Raw genomic sequence first — 16,258 nt, 5'->3', positions numbered from 1 at the left:
CATTCTCTTCCCGAATTTACTGGCTGGTGGAGAAGATCTGAGGACCTAGATGGTGGATCTTCAAGATGGAAGTAACCCGGCTCCCTGAGTCACCATGTGATGAAGGGCCTGCTGTTATTCTGTGAATAATGAGTCACTTTTCACTATGTTAAGCCATTGAGATGTTGGGGGGGTGGTGGTTGTTTGTTACACAGGTGAGTCTACTCTGACTAATGCAAACCATAATAAAAGCTACTGGTTACTGGGCTCCTGCTCTGAATGGGGCACTGTGCTAAGGGCTGTCTCAATCCACACATCAATCCTATGGGGATGGGTACCAGCATTAGCCCACTTTTACAGAGGAGGAAACTGAGGCTGAGAGAGAATAGCTGGGGGTGTAGGTGCAGAAACCTGATCCCCAAACCTGGACCCAAATGCTAAACTCAGCCCTGCTGGCTGCTAGTTTTAAAGGAATGGATTGAAATTGGCTGAGACATCAGCCATAGAGAACAGACTTGTTGCCAAGGGTGAGGGGAAGGGATGGGGTAGGAATTTGGTATTAGTGGATGCAAATTATTATACATTGAATGGATAAACCACTAGGTCCTACTGTATAGCTATATTCTATATCCTGGGATAAATTATCATGGAGAAGAATATGAAAAAGATTGTGTGTGTGTATATATATATATATATATATAAAATATATATATATATATATAATATATAGTCATTTTGCTGAGCAGCAGAAATTAACACAGCATTGTAAATCTACTACACTTCAATTGAAAAATTGAAAAAAAAAAAAACAGAAATCGATTGAAGCAAGAAGACCAGATGAGGAGTTGTTATAGTAATGCCAGCTGGGCATTCCCACTTGTGAAGTGAGAAAATAATAGATCATTGGGAATATTAACTATCGAGGGAATGCGTAAGAGGTGTCCAGTACGGGGTCTATAGTTGGCAGGTGTATAATAAACATTTGATTTTCTTTTCAAGAGCCTAAGCAAGAACTGATGAAGGCCTGGGTGAAAATAGGAGAGGAATCTTCTGGAAGCACTGCTTGGCAGGACTTGAGTAAAGAGTGAGGGAGTTGGGGAGCTGAGGGTTGGATGCTATCCCATGTTTCAGGGACACGGCAGGAAGGGAGTAAGAAACAATGTGTACAGTGTGCTGTGGGTGCGAAGCAGGGCGAGAACAAGTCTCGAGATAACCAGCAAGAGAGCGGCCCTGAAACCTTCCAAGATGTGCAGATGCTCAACAGAGGCGCTGTGTTCCCGGGCGGTGAGCTGAAACGAGTTCTCAGCAAATTGTCAAACTTTGTCCGGATGAATCTGCTTCTGTCCTGAAGTAGATACTTTTTTAATCTACACAACCTTGGACAGGTTCTTCAACCTCTTTGTATCTCGTTTTTATCATCTGAAGATGGGGATAAGAAGTCATAGGACTTATTGAGTTGTAAATACGTGCAGAGTGCTTAGCACAGTGTTAGATACATAATGAGTTATCAGTTAATGGTGGAAATTTTCATTAAAATTCTCTTATCCCAGATATTACTTCTCTGTGACTATATACAACATGCAGATAATAGTTATAAACACTGAACAGCATCTTTGCCTCTCTTGTTCACTGCTACATTTTCTTCCAGCTCTTAGGACAGTGACTGGTTCACAGTCGATATTTAGATATTTATTGAATGGATGAATAAGGAAACCCATCTCTCTCCCCTGCCCTTCCCTCTTTCCTCCCTTCCTTCCTTCTTTCCATCTGTCCATCCACCCATCTGCCCATCTTCCATGCATCTTTTCCATCATCTGTCCACCCACCCATCATCCATCCATCCATCCATCCCTTTAGAAAGGCTTAACCCACAAGATTTTTTTTAAAATTGTGAGTGTAGTGGCTTTACACTTTTTTTCCCAACTGTGATAAAATATGTATAACACAAGATTTACCATTTTAGCCATTTAAACATATAGTTCAGTGACATTCAGTACATTCATATTAGTGTGCAACCATCCATCTCTAAAACTTTTTCATCTTCCCCATCTGAAACTGTATCCATTAAAAATTAACTCCCCATTCTCCTCTCCTCCCAGGCCCACCACTCTACTTTCTGTCTCTATAAATTTGTCTATTCCAGTACCTGATATAAGTGAAATCACACAGTATTTGTCCTTTTGTGACTTAGCCCATACATTCTGCTGTCACAAAAGCTCTGTGATCCTGGGGAACTTAACCTTCCTGAATCTCCACTTCCTCATCTGTTCAAGTGGCTGTAATAATCGTACCTACCTCATAGGGTTATTGTGAGGTTTAAATGAGATAATACGTATAGGTATTTAACCAAGTGCCTGGCATGTAGAAAGTTCTCGGTAAATATCAATTTGCATAAATACATATTCTAAATCAGCTGGCACTGGTATTGCACTTACCCTGTGTCTATCATAAACATCTGTGTCTAAACACTTTATGATCTTAACTCATTTATTTTTTTTTAATTAAAAAAATTTTTTTGACTATGCTGGGTCTTCATAGCGGCGCGAAAGCTCAGTAGTAGCGGCCCGCAGGCTTAGTTGCCCTGCGGCATGCAAGATCTTAGCTCCTCAACCAGGAATCGAATCCACTTCACTGCGATGGAAGGTGGATTCTTAACCACTGGACCACCAGGGAAATGCCCTGACCTTCACTCATTTAAAGCACACTACTCTACCTCATTGGCCCCGCCACTCTCATCCCTACACTGGGGAGGAAACTGAGGTACAAAGAGGGTGAGCAAATGCTCAGGGTTACTCAGGAGTTCGTGGAGGAGCTGGGGTTGAACTCCAGGCAGCCTGTTTCCAAAGTCCGCGGGCTTTACCGTTGCCTCTGCAATCTCCCAGAACAATCATCCGTCTACACCCTCAGCCCTGGATCAGCCTGTCAGTGTGAGTGTGTGGAGGTGTCAGGGCCTCAGATACGAGGAGGTGTCCTTGGAAATTGGTGGAAAACATCACTGAAATTGAGTTCAGCCTTACTTCCCATTTGTGGTCCCGATTTGGTGGGAGCCCCCCGTGTTCACTTACACATGAGGGTCTCCTCTGGACCCCTCCATCTCCTGCTGGGGAAGACCTAGAGTTCTCTCCAGGTGACGCAGTGAAGACAACGCCTTTTCCCTTTGTTGGTAGAAAACTCAGCAATCCTTGACCACCCCCCTGCCCTGCCCAGCTGAGATTTTTTTTTAAAAAAAGGCTTCCTCTCCATGACCTCAGGGCCACCTCCCACTGGTCTTTATTGCTTTCTCGGCACCCTCGGGAGCGTCTGGAGTCCTTTAAAAGGGGCAGAGCCTGTTAGTGGGCTGGCAGCCCGGGTCCTGGAGATAAGAGTGTCCTGTCCGGGACAGCAGGTGTGGGTCTCCCAGCCAGGGCAGGACAGAGTCCCTCCAAGAGTCATCTCCGCCCCAATGTTTACAGAGGTGGGTCCACTCCTGGCCTCTTCCTCTGCAGCCTGGGCCTCCAAGCGGGTGGCTGAGGATTCATTAAAGGTGGAGGTGCTGGGGGCTTCCTTCTGGGCTCTCCTCTCATCCGGCTCCCTCTTTCTCTTGCCCACCCCCACAGGCAGCTGTATCCATGTGTGACCTGGAGTCGGGCAGCGTCAAGGTGAAGGAGCCCAGCAACAGGGGCCGGTGGCATGGGTGCTGGTACGAGCGGTTGGTGCAGCCCTGCCTGGTGGAACTGCTGGGCTCTGCTCTGTTCATCTTCATCGGCTGCCTGTCGGTCATCGAGAATGGGCCGGACACCGGGCGGCTGCAGCCAGCACTGGCCCACGGGCTGGCCCTGGGGCTGGTCATTGCCACGCTGGGAAATATCAGGTGGGAACAGCTCTGGGCACTCAGCCTGGCGCCGGCTGCAGGGAGCTGGGGGCAGGGAGTGGCGTGGTGGGCAGGCATCCGGGGGCACACACCCAGGATCCCGAGAACAGTGTGGATAAGAATGTGGGCTGGGGGATCAGACTGCCTGGGTTAGAATCCTGGCTCTTCAGTCCATGAGCTCTGCAGCTTTGCTTAAGTCATTCTCCAAACCCAACTGCTCACCTATAAAATGGGAACAGCATTTTCTAAATCTTATTTCTCAAGCCAGTGCAGGTGTAATGCTCATGCTTACCATGAACTATTCCAAGCCCTTTGTGTATGGCAATTCATGTAATCCTTACACCCCTGGGCAGTTGGTACTATTATTAGTCCCATTTTTTCACTGTGAAGGGGAAAGGTCAGGTAACTCATCCAAGGACCCAGGGCAGAGCCAGGATGCAAACCCAAGCTGTCTGTTGCCTAAACCCAGCCCCTCCTGGTGGAGGTACAAGAATGAAATATTGTGAAGTGCTCAGTCCATAGTGAGTGCTCAATCACTCACTTGGTGGTGATTGGTGGCTGTGTTACTGTTACCTTTGTTATTGTTGTTTAGTCAATAAGTTGTGTTCAACTCTTTGCAACCCCATGGACTGTTGCCTGCCAGGTTCCTCTGTCCACAGGATTTCCCAGGCAAGAATACTGGAGTGGGTTTCCATTTCCTTCTCCAGAGGATCTTCCTAATCCAGGGATCAAACCCATGTCTCCTGCATTGGCAGGTGGATTCTTTACCACTGAGCTACCTGGAAAGCCCATAGTTACCATTAAGACAGGGTTTTGCTCCAACCTAGGGGAAGGCAATGCCTCACAGAAGAACCCACCAGGAGGGTAGGGAGGGCCGAGGGGCTCCCCTTGCCTAGCCCTCCCCTGAAAGGAGGCTCCACCGGGAGGTCGCGGACTCCCAGGAGAAACGACCCAGTGGATGGGGTGTCTGGCAGGGAGATCTAGAATCTGGTTCGTTTGTATTTAATCTCTCACAGAAAACTGATCTGAGTAAGGAAATTAAAATACTGTTTCTCAGAAAAACAGAATGGAAAGAGAACTGTTACATTTCTCTTTAAATATCTAAGGGAAGCTGCAGGTGGGATGAAAATCAGAGTCCTCTGTTCTCATTGGTTCAGGGATGAAGGCATCATTTGTCATGTCTTAGCAGGGTGACCAGGGCAAGTAACTGCACCTATGTTAGGTGGAATAAAAGGGAGATGATAATAATAGCTGATACTTGTTGAATACCAACTATCTGCCACCACTCTGTAGGAACATGTATTAATTATTTTTGCAACAGAGTTTATGAGATAGGGATCACTAAGGCACAGAGAGGTTTTATCACTTGCCCATGGTCACATAGCTGTTCTGTGGCCGAGCTGGGGTTTGAACCCAGGCCAGCTGGCCAGAGAGGACATTGCTTTGCACTGCAGGAGACTGCCTATCTGAAATGCCAGCCTTTCATCCAACCATCTGTTTTTTGTCAACAAATATTTATTGGGTACCTACCACGAACCAGACACCGACTTTGAGGTTGTTGGAGCACCCAGCCCAGCACCTAGCGCAGAGTAGGTGTTCAGTAAGCTTTTAGTGAGTAAACAATGGATGATTGTTTTATTGTTAATGAGTGTGAAGTGAGTTTCCTGAACATGTGTGGTGTTCCAGCCCTCTCCTGGTCGAGCCATGCTCTGAGTGAGTTTCTCACGCCTTTTGGACTGGGTGATTTGGTGGAGGGGCTGATGGCAGACAGGCTTCTAACTCTGCAGTCTCCGGCGGGAGGCTGCCCCTGCCCCTGCCCCTGTCCCCACCTCTCTGCTTTGGCAGAGCCCAGGCTAAGCTTGGTCATGGACCCGAATTGACTGAGTCTGAGATCAGCTAGCACTTCCTGACCCTGCAGGAAGCTCCCCAAGGGCCTGTGCGCAGAGCTCGGCCAGACAAGCTGGGGCAGCTTGTCCTGAAATGTTGGCATGTTGGACGAAGTCTTGGGTCCAGAGCCAGGGTCCTCTGTCCAGTCTCAGCTCAGTGTCCTGTGCCCGCTGGGTGGGCAGGCCCATTAGTGGGCTCTGAACAGCTGGGGAGACATGGGGGTCTTGGGGTCACTGTCCCTCTTATTGGGAGTGTCCATCCCATGCTCCTGAGGGCTTGTTGAGCCAGACTCTCAGGACAGCTCTTCTATCTGTGTGGGGCTGGACAGGATGCCAGTGGGTGTAGCAGGGTATTCAGGGGCCTCCTGGCCCTGGGACTCGGATGGGTTGAGCAGCTTGGTCAAGAGGAAGGCTCTTTACCCAGGACCAATGGAACTGCCCCATGGAGCCAACCTGAACCAGCCCTTTGACCTAGGTTCGATTTTGTCTAACCTCCCTGCACATTCCAAACCCCAGATCCCAACCCCCAATATAATCATGAACCTCTAACCTCACTCCCGATTACCAATGCCATTTCCAAGAACCTTTAAGCTCAAGTTTAACACACAACGCTAGTCACACTTTCAGACCCAAACTAGGATTTTTATTGGTTGAGCAGTTCAACCAGTCAGGAGCTAGTGTTCAGGGCCTGGTTACTTTTACGGGGAGGCCGGGATACCTCTCCTGGGCTATGCATTTGAAGCCTGGGGTCTCGCTGTGCTCTGTGGCCACAGCTCTGAAGGGCTGGATACAGCTCTGCGGGGGGTCGACAAGGAGCTGAGAGATGCTTTTCCATCACGTTCTTCCTCTGGGCTGTCCTGGATCTGGGGGTAGGACAGGAATGGGGCTGTCCTCCCCTCCCAGCCTCCCCTCTCATTACCTTCCCTCCACCACCCTGCACCTCAGGGAACGTGGGGATGATCCGGCGCCTGTTTTCTGCTTGGGCTGCCCTTGACTGACGTTGGCCCTGCAGGGCCAGCCAGGGTGCTGTGGGGACCCAGGCTCTAAGCCTTGGCCTCATGACTCCTGCTTTTTTTGGGCGACAGCGGTGGACACTTCAACCCTGCGGTGTCCCTGGCAGCCATGCTGGTTGGAGGCCTCAAGCTGACGATGCTGTTTCCCTACTGGATCTCCCAGCTGTGCGGGGGGCTGATCGGAGCCGCTTTGGCTAAGGTGGGTGATCCCCCAGGGGGCTGGGCTGGGGGCTTTGGCTCTGCCAGGGCTGCTGGGGTGCGTGGGGATGGGGAGTGGCGACTGTCTGACTCTTTTCCCGTTGCTTCCAATGGGACTGGAAGTGAACGCGTTAGTCGCTTAGTTGTGTCCGACTCTCATGACCCCATGGACTGTAGCCCACCAGGCTCTTCTGTCCATGGAATTTTCCAGGCAAGAATACTGGAGTGGGTTGCCATTTCCTTCTCCAGGGGATCTTCCCGACCCAGGGATCAAACCTGGGTTTCCTGCATTGGCGGGCAGATTCTTTACCATCTGAGCCACCAGGGAAGCCCACCAAATTTCTACCCAGAAGGGAACACTCAAAGGACCTTTGGTTCTTTCTAAACCCACCCTGTTCTGTCCATGTCTGGATACAGCCTTCCCTGGGGAGACCAGGAATCAGAATTCAAAACTGAAAGTTTCTCTTCCTGAGTCCATTTGTGGCTTTAGATAATGCTGATTTTTAAAATTCATCCATTCACGCACTTGTTCATTCTTTCTACAAACATCTCACTAAGCACCAGCTGAGGATTCAGGATGCATATGGTTCTTCTCCTTGAGAAACTCCTGAACTAACTTCTCTGTGTGTTCTCCAGTTTGCCTGCCTTTAAACTGAGTTACTCTACCTTTGATAGGAGTTAACACTCAATTTACTGGAAATCTCCCATTCCAACAGAAAGGCTAGCTCTTCCTCTCAGCCACAGAATTTCTATGGTTATACACCACACTCCACCCATGGACTTCTTTCTCCATCTTTGCCCACCTGACTTTCTTTTTTCCTTCTCTTTTCTGTCTCTCTCTTTCCTGCTGTTCTTACGTCTTAACTAGGAATCCTTCAACATGAAGGCTTTGCTTGGTTTGTGGTGGGGTAGGGGAGTTTGGGGTGGGTAGGAGTGAAGGGAGTGCCTATTAGCCTGGCTAGGGTTTGGTCTGTGGCTCTAAGCGCTGCCCACTGCAGACTTTGGTCTTGATCCCCATTTTGCTATCTTCCCTGCCCTGGTAACCGCACGCCCCATTTGAGACCCTGCTGCCCTGTCTGTTTAGAATGGGGACTGCTCTGATTCCCCATGGAAAACAATGCTTGGACTGTCCTTCAGGCCAGGCCACTTGCAGACTCATCCAACATGATGGAGACGAGTGCGGAGCAGCAGTGAGCTCACTGAGTGTTCCTCTCTGCCTCCCCCCGCACCCCTGCCCAGCACTTGACAGAATCCTCTCATTTAATCTCCAGCTTGACCAGAAGTCAGCAGCCGTCCTTAGAGAGCACCCACCACCTGGGACAGGAACTGTTATTATCAGCATCCCCACTTTGCAGAGGGGGAAGCCGAGGGGCAGAGAAGGCAGTGACTTGCCCAAGTTCAGATGAGCTGAGGCGCAGCAGGGCCCAGATTTGAGTTCTGGGTCCAGAAGCTTGTTTGCCCTCCCAGGGGTCGTGATGACCCCAGAGGCCGACTTCCTGGGAAGCCAGTGAGCTTAAGTTCCATGGCTCTTCTCATCCCTTCAAAGAGGTCTTTTAGGGGGCTGGCAATGTGTTCACCTGAGTGTATGTATGTGTTTGCAAAATTTGTAAAAATTAGGTATTTCTGTATTCTTTTCAAAAAAAGGTCATCTAAGTTTCATATGCTTCTGGTCCACAACACCTGGGGCCACCATTAGGTTATCCCCATTTTACAGATGAGCAAAATGAGGCTCAGAGAAGTCCAGTAGCTCAGGTGAGCCACACAGTAGGAACTGGTGGAGCTGGGATGTGGTTCCAGGTATGTCTGGCTGCACATTGGACAGGACCCTTCCCTGGCTTTAAAGCGTGTGAACCCCCGACCCCCGGACCAACCCAGTTCCCAGCCGTCTCTCCACCCCCACTGTGGGGCTGAGCATTGCTCTCCACAGGCGGTGAGTCCCGAGGACAGGTTCTGGAATGCGACCGGGGCGGCCTTTGTGACAGTCCAGGAGTCGGAGCAGGTGGCCGGGGCAGTGGTGGCGGAGGTCATCCTGACGACACTGCTGGCGCTGACCGTGTGCATGGGCGCCATCAACGAGAAGACGCTAGGTCCCCTGGCCCCATTCTGCATCGGCTTCTCTGTCACCGTGGACATCCTGGCGGGGTGAGTGCCGCTCGGCAGTGGGACTGCAGGCTCGGACTGCTCTGCCGAGGCTCGGTCCTGGAGGAGCGCAGGCCTGCAGAGCCTCCCTGAGGGTCACAGGCTTGGTAGCCAATAGAAACCATGCAGACAGTTTAACCGGGAAGTGGGCCATAGGAGGCATTCAACAGGGAGTGGTGGGGACTGCGGAGTCTTAGGAGGCCCCCACCATGCTCCTCTGAAAAGTTATCAGTGTGTGGGAATATGGGCTTGGGGTGACCTTTTCAATTTCATTCCAGGGAAGTCAGAAGACTGGGTTTTTATGTGCATTTCCTAATTTTGTAGTATCAAGAAATCATTTCTGTAGACTTGCCAGCAGGCAGCCAGATTTTAGCTTCAGACTTACAAAGAGCTTTCACATTGTCTTGTTTATCAAGAGCCTCTCAGTAGGCTTGGAAAGGCATTAAGAAGACAAAGGGTTATTTCTCCCCATTTATACATGAGGAATGGAGAAGACAATGGCACCCCACTCCAGTACTCTTGCCTGGAAAATCCCATGGGTGGAGGAGCATGGTAGGCTGCAATCCATGGGGTCTCCAAGAGTTGGACACGACTAAGCGACTTCACTTTCACTCTTCACTTTCATGCATTGGAGAAGGAAATGGCAACCCACTCCAGTGTTCTTGCCTGAAGAATCCCAGGGACGGAGGAGCCTGGTGGGCTGCCGTCTATGGGGTTGCACAGAGTCGGACACAACTGAAGCGACTTAGCAGCAGCAGCAGCATAACTGAGGAAACAGGCTCAGAGAAGACACAGGTGACTTATTTAAAGTCATTGTTGTTTAGTTGCTCAGTAATGTTCGACTCTTTGTGACCTCAGGGACTATAGCCTGTCAGGCTCCTCTGTCCATGGAATTCTCCAGGCAAGAATACTGGAGTGGGTTGCCATTTCCCTCTCCAGGGGATCTTCCCAACCCAGGGATCCAACCTGCGTCTCCTGTGTTGGCAGGTGGATTCTTTACCACTGAACTACCAGGGAAGTCCCTCATTAAAGTCATTGTGTGTGTTAGCCACGCAGTTGTGTCTGACTCTGCGATCCTATGGACTGTAGCCTGCCAGGCTCTTCTGTCCATGGAATTCTCTAGGCCAGAATACTGGAGTGGGTTGCCATTCCTTTTTCCAGGGGATCTTCCCAACCCAAGGATGGAACCCAGGTCTGCATTGCAGGCAGATTCTTTACCATCTGAGCCACCAGGAAGCATCAAACGTCATTGGGCAGTGGCAAATTAAGTGAAAGATCTGGGACAAGAGCCCTTGGTAAAGGGGGGATGAGGGAACTCCTTCCTGAAGGCCAGCTTCTAACCAGGTGTAGCCTTTCCTAGCTCTGCCCTCTGACCCTGACTCATCTTCTGGGAAGTGGCGCCTGGGGAGGCTGGGAAAATAGGCGTATAGAGCAGTAGCAGGGCTTTGCTGCCCCCTAGTGGCTCTTGGTTCACTTACAAACCTATTGACTCATTCATCTGGCTTTGACCACTGGCCACAGGTGGCGTCCTTGCGGGGTGAGGCCTGAGTGAGGACCCCAGCTTGAGTCATTGGGGCGAGGGTACAGACACCAGGACTAGAGAGGTGCTCCTGGGGAACACCCACTCTGTGGGAGATGCTGGGCCCCAAGCTTGCAGCACAACAAAGACCTCAACCAGGTCAGCTGGGTTAGAGTTAACACTTGCAATGAATTATATGAGAAACACGGGTTCTGTATGTGTTGTCTCATCCATCCCTGACAACAACCTATGAGATATGCACGCTCACCTCAACTGAAACACAGAGGTGAAACAAATGTCACCCCTAGAAATCTCTAGAGTTCTAAATCTAGATCCACTTGACCCTAAGTTCATATAGCTAAGAGTTGCCTGACTTAATCAACTCTGGAGAAGGTGTAGGTCCATTTTCCTTCCTGCCATCACTGAGCCAGCCCTGCTTGCTGGCCATTCTTCCAGAGGGGTGTCGGGGGAGTGGCAGACCTTAGGGAGGACCCCAGGGAGGAGTCAAGCCTTTCACTTCCTTGTGTTAGAAGTCTCTTCACCTGTGTCTTCTTGGGAACGTCCATGCTATCATAGCGTAGAGAGGGTTTCTGGGCAGTGTGTGATCTAGGCCCACATAGGGGAAATGAACCAGGGTGCGTCGGGGCTCCTTGGCTGGCATTCTGCTGACGAGTGTGGCTGGGCGTTGGCAGGGGTGCTGTGTCTGGAGCGTGCATGAATCCTGCCCGGGCCTTTGGACCTGCCATGGTGGCCAACCACTGGGACTACCACTGGATCTACTGGCTGGGGCCCCTCCTGGCCAGCCTGCTTGTAGGAGTGCTCATCAGGTAGGAAAGTGACACGGGGTCGTGGCCCATCTGGTGGGCATGGGGATAGTTCCCAGGGCATCCAGGGGTAGGGGGCTCGGGTCTTGCTTGGGTTGAGAGCAGAGAAGAGGCAAAGATTATGGCTCTGGGATCTTTGGCTGCAAGTGATGGAAATCCATTTGAACACAGCTTTTGTCATAAAGGGAAGCTCATTGGCTGGCATAACTGAAAAGTTCACAGGTAGCCCTGACTTTGGTGCGAGCTCGCACAATGTCTGTAGGGCTGGGTCCTTCTCACAGGCTTTACTGACCTCTGGGTAGGCTTTGTGCTTAGGCGAAGGCTCTCCAATAGAAGCAAAGATGCCTACCAGGCATTCCAGGCTTCCATCCTAGCAGCTCAATAACTGAGACCAGAGGAAATAGAACAACAGCTCTTACAAAAGTCCTGGATCTGCTGTTCTCTGGGTTGAACTGGCCCGGTGTGAGCCATGTCTACCTCTGAACTGGTCTCTGTAGCCCTGGGGTCAGCTCTCTTATTGGCTATGTCTGAGCATGAGCCTAATCCTGGAGTTCGGGTGAGGTCAGCCCCTCCTGAACAACTGTATTGACTGAGAGTAGGGGAGGAATAGCTCCCCACAGGGGTGTCATACAACTCAGGGAATCCTATCCACATAGAAAATCATGTCAATGGTGCCTCCAAGAGCATGCATGTCAGGAGATGCCATTCACATAAGACACATTGTGAGCAGTGCTCCCTGACTGTGCAATGGATAAGGTTGATGTTATTATCAGGAGGATAATATCTGCTTGACTGCTTCTCCTCCAGCTGTCATCTGTGAGCCTCAAGGATCCACAGGGTCCTCTCCTTTCTGCTCCAAGTTGTGTAGGGATGCGAGTTGGTTCAGAGCCTGCTGTCTGGGCAGGGGCAGGCACTGGGCTGGGCTGATCTAGACTGCTTGCATCGCTGCCCATCTGCAGTCCCGGCTTGGGCTGTGGCTTAGTGAAAAGCATCAGGAATCATTCTCTGATGTTTTCAAAATAGTACAGATGAGGATCTTAGGGAAAAGGGGTTGGAAACCCAACAGGAGAGAGTTTCTCCTTCTACCCCAGGAGATCTGGCTATTGAGGCTGGAAAGGCCCAGGAAGGCATCTCTTCTGGACCTGGAGACATGTGATGAAGGACTCTCTTCCAGAGACTTGGAGACCTCACTGAGCCACCTTTTTTTGTAGGTTCTTCATTGGAGATGCGAAAATTCGTCTAATCCTAAAGGGACGGTGAGGCTGAGATGGTGGAATTCCTGCCACCCCAGGGACCTTCAGTGGATCCATCCGGGACCACAGACCAGACAGCTTTGCATTTCCTGCCAGGGCAGAGCCTCCAAGGACTGACTGATACGCTTCCCCTGACTTGGGCCTGGCTTCTCAGAGGTGCTAGGTCCTTCGCATTCCTTTGTGCTCATGAGACTTCAGCCTAGGGAATGTGTCGCCAGCGCCACCCAGAGGGAGGTAGAAACAGCGCAACAGAAGAGCTTTTGCCAGGGAAGTTCCCAGGAGTAGAGGAGGTGACTGTTAGTGTGTCTCTGGTCATTTCCCTCATCCTCTTTCTCCTTCTCTAGTCCCTGATTTCTCTGTTACAAAAGGGCCTTCTGTGGTCTGTTTCCCTGCTGCCTGAGCTGTCAATCCAGCTTTGCAATAAATAGTCCAATATTTCCTTCTGTGTGCCCACTGGCTGGCCTTTCCTTTCAGAAATGGACACTGCTGGGGAGGAAGCAAAAGTCCAGGTTGGGCCAGACCCGTGGGAACTCAGTCTGGAGCTAAGTCCTTTCTAGAGTCCTGTTTGGACTCAAAATCAGTTCCAGATCACAGACCTCAAGACCCTGCTGAAAAGCCCATTGCAGACTCGAGGGTCTGGTTTAGCTCCCAGGGCTATCCAGGACATGAATCTACCCACTTTAGCTGAGGAGGAGGGTGGACATGGGGGCGGCCCAGAGCTGCAAGGATTTCCCAAGGAAATATGTAATATGTCATAGCACAAGTCTAGGGAGACAGAGGTATTTGATGAAAGGTAAGAATATAAAGAATAACTAAAGATAAAAAAGAATAAAGTGACACATTCCAAACTTCATACCTTACAAGTAGCGTGTGTGTCTTCTCTGCTAAGTCACTTCAGTCGTGTCCAACTCTGTGTGACCCCATAGACAGCAGCCCACCAGGCTCCCCTGTCCCTGGGATTCTCCAGGCAAGAACACTGGAGTGGGTTGCCATTTCCTTCTCCAATGCATGAAAGTGAAAAGTGAAAGTGAAGTTGCTCAATTGTGTCCGACTCTTAGCGACCCAATGGACTGCAGCCTCCTTCCATGGGATTTTCCAGGCAAGAGTACTTGATGGGGTGCCATTGCCTTCTCCGGTGTCTTCTCTATGAGGATCTATATAAAATAGATAGCTAATGGGAATTTGCTGTATGACTCGGGGAACTCAAACCAGGGCTGGGTCTGTAAAAACCTGGCAGGGGGAGGGCTCTGTAACAACCTAGAGGGGTGGGATGGGAAGGCAGGTGAGAAGGAGTTTCAAGAGGGAGGGGACATATGTATACTTATGGCTGATTCCTGTTGATGTATGTCAGAGACCAACACAATATTATAAAGCAATTATAAAGCAATTATTATCTTTCAATTAAAAATAAATAATTTTTTAAAAAGAAAGAGAACAAAAGATTAAAAAAAAAGAATCTGCTTGCCAAAGCATGGAACAGGGGTTCGATCTCTGGTCTAGGAAGATCCCACATGCTGCAGAGCAACTAAGCCTGTGCACCACTACAGAGCCTGCTCACATAGAGCCCATTTTCCACAACAAGAGACACTACCCCAGTGAGAAGCCCCCACTCACCGCAATTAGAGAAAGCCTGCACACAGCAACGAAGGCCCAGCACAGCCGGAAACAAACAAACAAACAAACAAACAAACAATGTGAAGGTGACTATAAAAATAGCTAGTGGGATTCCCCTGGCGATCCACTGGTTAGGACTTCACTTTCCAATGCAGGAGGGTGTGGGTTGATCCCTGGCTGGGGAAGGAACCAAGATCCCACAGGCCTCCTGGCCAAAAAACCAAAACACAAAACAGAAGAAATATTGTAACAAATTCAATAAAGACTTGAAAAATCACTCACATTAAGAATAAAAGCTGCTAACACTTATCAAGTACTTCCTGCATGCCAGGATCTGCTTTGTGTACTAAACATGTGGTAATTTATTGCATTTTCACAACAACTGTACAGGTACATATTATTGTTGTTATATTATTATTTTTCATGCTGCATATGAGGAAAGTGAGACCAGAGAAGTCAAATGACTTACTCAAGGTCACTCAGGAAGTGGCAGAGCTGAGGTTCAAACCCAGTGGTCTGGCTCCAGAGGCTGGGCTCTTACACTGTTTGTGTAATCTAAAGACATACAGTTATACTTAAACATTAACTCTTGGGATTAAGAACAAACAGAATTGTGAATAAGGACTGTTTATTGTTATTTAGTCACTAAATCACATTTGGGACTGTAGCCCGCCAGGCTCCTCTGTCCATGAGATTTCCCAGGCAAGAATAGTGGAGTGCGTTGCCATTTTCTTCTGCAGGGTATCTCTCCGACCCAGCGACTGAAGCCACGTCTCCTGCACTGGTAGGCATATTCTTTACCACTGAGCAGGGGAACTGTGCAATAATAGAACAGAAACTTCAAATGATGGGGAAGAGCCATTAGGGTTAGTCAGGAAAGGAGGAGTCTTTGCTGGAAAAACGTCTAGTAAGAACTTGTAATATATCTAGTAGATCAAAGGAGTCAGAGAAGGCAAAGGCACCCCATTCCAGTACTCTTGCCTGGAAAATCCATGGGCGGAGGAGCCTGGTGGGCTGTAGTCCATGGGGTTGCGACTGAGCGACTTCACTTTCACTTTTCACTTTCATGCATTGGAGAAGGAAATGGCAACCCACTCCAACGTTCTTGCCTGGAGAATCCCAGGGACGACAGAGCCTGGTGGGCTGCCATCTATGGGGTCGCACAGAGCTGGACACGACTGAAGCAACTTAGAAGCAGCAGCAGCAGATCAAAGGAGCAGGGTGAGATAGGAAGGGATGGCGAATGATGTGCTCAAAATATTCAAGTGAAGAGAGGGAAGGCAAAGAACTTGATGAAGGCAAATTCAAGACCCAGCATGACGCTTGATGGACCTACTTCAGTTAAGAATTAGGACCCTGGAGTCGGCTGAACCTGGGTTCGAATCCCAGTTTCCCCACACTTCTTGGCCATGTGACCCTGCCTGGGTAATTTATTTAAACTCTCTGAGCCTCAGTTTCCTTAGCAACAGGCATACTGTGAGGATCAAATGAGTTAACGCATGAGAAGGACTTACCACGGCACCTTGCATACAGTAAACGTTCAGGAAAATCTTGCTACAATCACCATTAAAAAGGGGGGGATGGGAGGAAATAGCTTGATAAAATCAGAAGCAGCAAGAAGCCCATTCACCACAACTAGAGAAAGCCCGTGCACAGCAGCAAAGACCCAGTGCAGCCAAAAATGAATACATACACATTAAAAAGCAACAAAACAGTTGTATATACATGTATATATATCCACGACTCACACACACATACATGCGTACAGCTAACATTTCCTGAGTGTTTACTGTGTGCTCAGCACTGTGCAGAAGGCGTTCCATGTATTATTTCATTTACTCCTCGCAACAATAATTCTGTGAGGTATGTGGGTTGAAGAGTGTTCCCCCAAAATTCATGTTCACTTGGAACCTCAGAATGTGACCTTACTTGGGACTTTCCTGGTGGTCCAGTGGTTAAGACTGTGCTTCCACTGCAATGGGC

General features: G+C 49.5%; 1 protein-coding gene across 1 annotated transcript; it reads left to right on the top strand.

Moving 5' to 3' along the window:
• The first annotated feature begins 3,309 nt into the window (after positions 1 to 3,309).
• AQP8 (aquaporin 8) lies at positions 3,310 to 13,435 on the top strand. Its single transcript, XM_005889363.2, has 6 exons — positions 3,310 to 3,433; positions 3,576 to 3,829; positions 6,801 to 6,927; positions 8,854 to 9,068; positions 11,277 to 11,411; positions 12,620 to 13,435. Exons 1-6 carry the CDS (start codon positions 3,422 to 3,424, stop codon positions 12,666 to 12,668), a joined length of 792 nt encoding a protein of 263 aa, XP_005889425.1. The 5' UTR covers positions 3,310 to 3,421; the 3' UTR covers positions 12,669 to 13,435.
• The last annotated feature ends 2,823 nt before the right edge of the window (positions 13,436 to 16,258 follow it).

The sequence above is a fragment of the Bos mutus genome, chromosome 25, assembly GCF_027580195.1.
Source record: "Bos mutus isolate GX-2022 chromosome 25, NWIPB_WYAK_1.1, whole genome shotgun sequence".
In the NCBI taxonomy this organism is placed as follows: domain Eukaryota; kingdom Metazoa; phylum Chordata; class Mammalia; order Artiodactyla; family Bovidae; genus Bos; species Bos mutus.
Note: the sequence above shows the minus strand (reverse complement) of the source record. Positions and strands in the feature narration are given on the sequence as shown.

Bases quoted from the DNA above. Each gene is read 5' to 3' on its own strand.
- AQP8 (XM_005889363.2), top strand. The intron at 6,928-8,853 runs GTGGGTGATCCC...TGCTCTCCACAG, and splicing joins TCGGAGCCGCTTTGGCTAAG to GCGGTGAGTCCCGAGGACAG. The intron at 11,412-12,619 runs GTAGGAAAGTGA...CTTTTTTTGTAG, and splicing joins CTTGTAGGAGTGCTCATCAG to GTTCTTCATTGGAGATGCGA.